This window comes from Bubalus kerabau, chromosome 13 (assembly GCF_029407905.1).
Source record: "Bubalus kerabau isolate K-KA32 ecotype Philippines breed swamp buffalo chromosome 13, PCC_UOA_SB_1v2, whole genome shotgun sequence".
NCBI classification, from domain to species: Eukaryota; Metazoa; Chordata; class Mammalia; order Artiodactyla; family Bovidae; genus Bubalus; species Bubalus kerabau.
This window is the reverse complement of record NC_073636.1, coordinates 28,572,538-28,579,394: the sequence shown is the minus strand read 5'-3', so window position 1 is coordinate 28,579,394 and position 6,857 is coordinate 28,572,538. Positions and strand designations below refer to the sequence as shown.

Here is a 6,857-nt window from a genome sequence, read left to right as displayed (position 1 = left end):
CTCTAAAGCCTGGGAACTGAAACTAAGGAGTCCTTGAGCCCTAGAGCCGGTGCTCCAGAACAAGAGAAGCCATTGCAAAGAGAAGCCTGAGCACCAAAACTAGAGAAAAACCTGCCCAGCAAGGAAGACCCAGTACTGCCAAAAATAAATAATACATAAAATTATAAAAAAGAAAAAGAGTGAGTCCTGAGCCTCCTCATTTGAGTGAGACTGGCAGTGTTACCGCATTTATCAACATACCCTCCCCCCTTCTTTCCTCTCCACTCTTTTGAGGTCACTTGAACTTGTCACAGTGCTGGTTCCGACGTCCATCTCTTTACTCTCTTTGTATTTGCGTCTAGAGATGCCCAGTTTGGTGGCGGTACTTTTCAGCTTATCAGATCACATTTCTGACCTGCCAGTCCCCGCTAGTATAGAATTCTCTTCCATCCCCACAATAAAGTTGTTGTGAAAAAGCAATGGAGTGTACTCTTAACTCCCTAGAAAAGAATACAATATAAAACTAACACAAGCTTTCCATTCCTGCCGATTATTCTGGCTTTAGTACACCCAATGGCAGAGAACTCTGCACCTGCCTTGGCTATGTCTTCCCTAAGAGTCAGAAGAGAGGTGGGGCACCCACTGACGTCGCATTGCTCACCCCATCCACCCTCTCCAAGCCCCACATTCGAAGTTCTCTCCTTGAACTTAACTCCCAATCTTCCTACATCCCTCCTCGCATTGGAGTAAAGAACTAAAGCTCACTCTTTTCCATACTCGGCTGATCAGAAAATTCTAAAATCTCTTTCCCTTGCAGAGCTCAGATGGGTAAGTTTTTGGGTTTTGGTTGATTTTTTTTTTCCCCTAAAACTTGCCTGAAACCAGTGTCTGGCCCTCCGACACCCTGAATCTTACGGCGAGAGGAGTGGGCTGGCCAGAAGGGTCGCCGACACCCAGAGCCGTTGAGAACAAGATCGGCCCCGGGAAGATACAGGCGAGCTCGGAGCCGGGAGCCAGGCCCCCCCTAGGCAGCCGCACCCTGACTCGCCGGCCCCCGAGACACCGGCGTCGGGATCCCAGCGCCTGGCAGGGACGGCGGTCCCCGGGGGCGGGTGGGCCGGCCCGGCCGAGGGCGCTGCGCCGCGGCCTCTGGCTCCTCCTCCGGGCGCTGCGCGGCCAGGCCGGTGGGTGGCGGCTGCCCGGGCCCCGGGGGATGGCGGCGGCCGCGCTCCGCCAGCAGGTGGCCCCGGGGTCCCGGCGGCGCCGCCTCCTCCCGGCGCCCCTCCTCCCGCGGGGGCGGTCAGCGCCCCGACCCGGCTCGCACCCTGCCGCCGCCGCCGCCGCTCGGCCCTCCCGCCGCGTCCCCGGGGCCGCGCTCGCCGCCGCCGCCGCGTCCGGAGCTGTACCCAGGCCGGCCCGCGGCGAGCGCCCAGGGCGCCGGCAGCCCCGGCCCGCCCTCCCCGCCCCCAACTCGCTCCCCAACGGAAAGTTCGGCTCCGGCGGCGTCTAGCCCGGCAGCCGGGGATGAGCCGGGGTCGGGGGGCGAGCTGAGCGGCGGCCAGGAGGGGGCAACTTCGCCCGGGAGAGCGCCTCCCGCCCGGCCCCGCCGGCCGCAGCCCCCGGGCGGGCTCGAGTGGTTTTTCCCTTGCTTGTGCCTCCCCCCTGCGGATCCAAGAGACGGACCTTGGTCCCCGCGCTCCCGCTGCCGGGTGACAAGACCCAGCGCCGCCGCCGCCGCCTCAGCCGCCGCTCCCTCTGTCCCTCCGCCCGGCCGCAGCCCCTGCCCTGCCCGCCCGCCGCACCATGGAGTTCTCGGAGAGGAAGCGGAGCAGGAAATCCCAGAGCTTCAAACTGGTGAACCGAGGTAAGCGGGGCCGGGCCGGGCCGGGCGGGGGGCGTGCGGGCGGCCGAGGAAGGACTTGGCCGCCGCGTAAACAGCCCCCAGCCCCCGGTGCGGCCAACTCCGAGGGTCGGGGCTCCTGGTACCCCCTTCCCCACGCCCCGGGTCCCCTCCCCGAGTCGGGCTTCGGCCGCACACACGCCGGGCGGCGAGGAAAGTTGTGCGGCTGGGGGTGAGGGGGGAGGCAGGATGTGATTCCGCGTAAACAAGTCGGAGGGCACATCAGGAAATTAGCAAACAATGACACTTGGAGAGCGGGGAGCCTTCTTTGGTATTCCTCTCCTGTGGTTTGGCGGCCGTGTGGGGGAGGACGCGTCTCCATCAGGCCGTGCGGACACCCACCCGGACCAATGGTCGTGGTGGTTTGGGGTTGGTTTGCCTTTTTCTTCCCCTCGTGCAAAAAGAAGGAGAAAAGGTGGTGGTGGCTGTTGTAAGACCGAGAAAGAAGCTCATTAGGTGTCCAAGCCCAGAGAAGAATTGTTGACATGCAGCATCTTTCCCGAATATGTTATTTGGGCAGGAAAGATGTTTTCGAATAGATCACGTAACAGTCAGATAAATATCATTAAAAAGAAAAAAACAAAAAACAACAAAAAAACCCCCCAAAAATCCAGCCGGTCCCTGACGATTTAACAGGTGTACAACCGCGGTCTCTGGGCTTGGATTTATTTTATCAGGGGAGAGGAAAGTTGAATAGTCTTGCCTGTGTTCCGTGACTTGTTAAAGAGTCTTTATTTTTCCTGATTTGACTTTTCAAAAAACGATAAGAATGTAAGGGCAGACAAAAAATTATGTCTATCAAAATGCATTGTGTCACCTTAAATTAGAGGCAGGTGACTTTTTCTCCCCGTCATGTCACAAGTCCCAATATTGAGTTTAGAATAATCCTGTTTAAGTGTCGTCTTTAAATCAGCTTGAAGTCAAAACCAAAGCAGAGAACCTGTCCACTTTGTTCCTCTGTTGTAGTATCTAGCATTGGCATCAGACTAGAGAGCAAGGCGATTGTTTTAACAACCTGGAGAAGTCACATGTAAGCTGATGAAAATTAGAGGGCGATTGCAGTTTCCAGCTAAGCTAACTATGGTGTAGATTCAATAAAGCCTGCTTTTGGTTAGTCTGAAACTGATTTTTATTATAGACATTTTGAAGATCTACTCCTATCTGTTAACTCTGATTTAGTTTGGGTACTGTTTGATGAAAAAAGCCTGGCGTAGTTGTACATATTCAAAATATTTGGCTTTGCTTTTTACCCTGTACAGTATTTTTTTTCCCCAGCAGGGTTGATTTTTTCAGTCATTTGTACTTTAAAAGCACCTCCATTTATGACTGGCCTGTTGGTCTGTCTGATTCATTTTGGAATCTAGGTGGCTTTCTTATTTATGACCTCAGGGAACTTACTTTGTTGTTCAGTTGCTCAGTTGCGTCCAACTCTGCGACCCCATGGACTGCAGCATGCCAGACTTCCCTGTCCTTCCCTATCTCCCGGTGTTTGCTCAAACTCATGGAACTTACTACTTTATGTTAAAAGTTAGATAAGTTTTGTAGACCTTGTTCTGGGAGGGCTAAGGCCCCCAAAAGGGAATCACTGTTAAGAAGGATTGTCTAGTTTCTTACTTAAGCAATCCTACTTTTTGGAAACAGTTGCCAAAGTGCAGTAGCCTCTTTAGAGAAGCTTGTAAAATACTGTATTTTAAAGTCTGACTGACATAGCAAGTCTGTCTTTTTCCTTTTTTTAAAAAAAAAAAATTACGGGTCTGATTTTTCTCTCTGCTCTGCAGGTGCATTTTTAGAACTTAAACGATTGTATGTTGAAGTGTGGTAGCCGAATGCAAGACTCGCTTACTTATTCCAAATTATACTATATTTGAAATAACAAATCAGTATTTTTCATGTGTGCTTGCCTGCAAGCTGCTCAAAGGCTAGGATTTCTCTGGATAAACTAAGAGTACCAGGTAACTCTGAAGCGTACTATCATCTACTCATGCAAATGGGTTGTGGAGATAAATTTGGAATCTTCTCCTGGCCTATGATTGGGCAAGGTTTTTTCTTTTCCTTATAAAAATACTTGTCATTTGGAAGAAAAGAAGCCTGGTATGTAATTGGCATTTGTGGGCCAAATTTCCTGTGAAAACTGTATGATCAAGCAGAGCTGTTTTCTAAAGTCAAAATAATAATTTCAAGTTTGTGTACTTCTCCAGAGTAAGCAGAGTGGTAGGGATTACCAGTGGCTGCAAATTCTGTGATGAACTGAGATCTCAAAAAATTATGAAGTGTAGCTTACACATAATGTATATAATGAGATTCTCGCCTTTCTTGCTTATTCATATCTTGCAGGTCATTAGAATTCTAATTTTTGGCTGTTTTCTCACCCCAGATTATCACCATGAGGTCTATAAGATCTCAGACTTCAGCAGCGATGTTAATGGGGAGGCCAAAGAGACACAACCCATTTTTTTAGGTAGGTTCTTATGTCAATTAATTTCTCAGCAAAACAGTGTGGCCATTTGCAATTAGGGGGAAGGGGGGAAAAGAAAAGATTGTGCCAGAATGGGAAATGTCTGCCACCGCTTAATGTATGACATTCTTTTCAAGACCTTTTATTTTACAGATTGCCAATAGATCCCTTATTAACATGGCTAAAAGTTGTAATTTCAGACATAAATGTTTATTAGTGTCTACACACAGTGCTAATTATCACTCACTCCCAGAGCCAGAAGCTGACCGTGCAGTTTTGTGGCTCTGTGTTCACCCCATTTACATCGCATATTCGCTGGCATGCTTCATTGGCAATAGTTTGTGTAATTGGGGTATTACATCTTTGACATCTGGATAACAGAAATTCAATTTCCAGAAAGCTGCTATTTGTTTGGTTTTTGCTTCCTCCTTGGGTGGGGTAGAGGATTAATATGCTGTCTGATGATAATGTCCCTTCACCACTGTGGCCTGGTTGCTAATCCTGCCATGACAAAATTAAATTAACTCTCCAGCCAAAAAGCAGAAGGAAAAGGAAAGTGTGATGGTCCGTTGAACCACCTCTAGGTAGGACTGGTGATCACGGAGCCACTTCTCCTTCGTCCACCCAGCTCTATGCTCACTTCACACCATGTCAGAGAGGGGAGGCCAGTCTCTGCTCTCACCACCCTCCTTCCTGACCCACCCCAGGGCCAAGTGGAGCAAAGCAGCACCTTGAGGCCATCCGACAAGAGTAACTTCGTGATGGATGAGTAGGTTCCCTAAAATGATGCCGCTCTGTCCACGTGTGGTTTTTAGTACAGAAACTGTACCCAAGGGGCCTTGCCCATCCATGCAGTTTGTTACTTGTGGACCATAAGCCAAAAAGGCTTCCCCAATAGCTCAGCGGGTAAAGAATCCATCTTCAATGCAGGAGACACAAGAGGCACAGGTTTGATCCCTGGGTCGGGAAGATCCCCTGGAGAAAGAAATGGCAACCCACTCCAGTATTTTTGCCTGAGAATTCCCATGGACAGAGGAACCAAAAATGAAACAAATTAGGATTTTGCCACTAAGGATGAAGTACCTGTGAGGTCGGAGTGGAGGACAAATCATGGCCCTGGGCCTCCACTGTACCCTTCCCCAACACCTCCTAGAGCCTGGGTGGCAGTGTGAGAGCTGGGTGCCCCATGAGGAAGCAGAAGTGGGAGATAGTCCTGGCAAGAGCCATTGAAAGCAAGGGCCAGAAATGGCCATGTCTCTGGGGAGAGTTGATAGGTCATTTAAAAAAAAATTTTTTTTTAATTGGAAGATAATTGCTTTATAGTATTTTATTAATTTCTGCTGTGAAAAGTGAAAAAGTGAGTGTTAGCTCAGTTGTATCTGACTCTTTGTGACCCCAGGGGCTGTAGCTCGCCAGGCTCCTCTGGCCACGGGATTCTCCAGGCAAGAATACTGGAGTGGGTTGCCATTCCCTACTCCAGGGGATCTTCCCAACACAGGGATCGAACCTGGGTCTCTTGCATAGCAGGCAGATTCTTTACTATCTGAGCCACCAGGGAAGTGCAACTACGTAAATCAGCTATAATGTATACATATATTCCCTCCCTCTTGGACCTCCTCCTCCATCTAGGTCATCACAGAGCAGTGATCTGAGCTCCCGGTGCTGTACAGTAGCTTCCCACTAGCTATCTATTTTACACATAGTAGGTCTTTTGGAAGCAAGATGGGTGCTCAGATTAGGGATACTGCCAGTTTAAACAACAAGGAAGCCAGGCAGTTGAGGGTTCTCTTGATCTTGCTTGAAGGAAGAGAAAGGGCGGGTGGCAAAGGACTGAGAAGTCAAATGGGTACTAAATAGAGCAGGGGTCCCCAACTTCTGGGATCTGAAATGCCTGATGATTTGAGGTAGAGCTGATGTAATAATAATAGAAATAAAGTACCCAACAAATGGAATGTGTTTGAATCATCCTGAAACCATCTCCCCGCCCCAGTCCATGGAAAAATTGTCTTCCATGAAACCAGTCCCTGGTGCCAAAAAGGTGGGGGACCACTGGAACAGAGGTCAAACAGGAGGGGAATAATGACATTTCTTCCACCAGCAAGCACTGAAGGTGTGTGGATCTTTGCATCCAGGCAGAGACTGTGGCTGGGGCCAGCACTGCTCTCAGCACCTGTTTTCTGTTCTGAGGGTCTAGAACCCAAAAGGTTCATAGTCAAGAGAGGTGCTGAGACCCAGGAGGAGAATATTCCTGGACTGTACTCTGTTCAGTTCCTTCCACTTATTCAGAATCCTGTATTTTCAGTTCCCTTAACTCGATCAGTCGGAATTCTATATCAAAGCACCACTCAGTCTAACCATTTGAAAGAAGAACTTGCCAATTAGTAGAAAGAGGTACATTTATCATAAAAAAGGAACATCATATCCTTGGTTTAGTTCATCTCCGACACAGCAGGCTGTTCCCCCTGTCTGCTGGGTACTTGGAGAAGGGTGAGGATGCAATACAGTGGGTGGACTCCGGGTACG

General features: G+C 49.6%; 1 protein-coding gene across 5 annotated transcripts in view; it reads left to right on the top strand.

The window, feature by feature from the left end:
• The first annotated feature begins 1,647 nt into the window (after positions 1-1,647).
• The window catches only part of BEND7 (BEN domain containing 7), an 89,659-nt gene continuing 84,449 nt past the window's right edge, over positions 1,648-6,857 (top strand). For all 5 annotated transcript variants that reach the window (XM_055543855.1, XM_055543857.1, XM_055543854.1 and 2 more), the window contains exons 1-2: positions 1,648-1,843; positions 4,254-4,337. In XM_055543855.1, the coding sequence (XP_055399830.1) occupies positions 1,783-1,843; positions 4,254-4,337 (145 nt within the window). In that variant the 5' untranslated portion in view covers positions 1,648-1,782. The remainder of the gene's footprint in view (positions 1,844-4,253; positions 4,338-6,857) is intronic.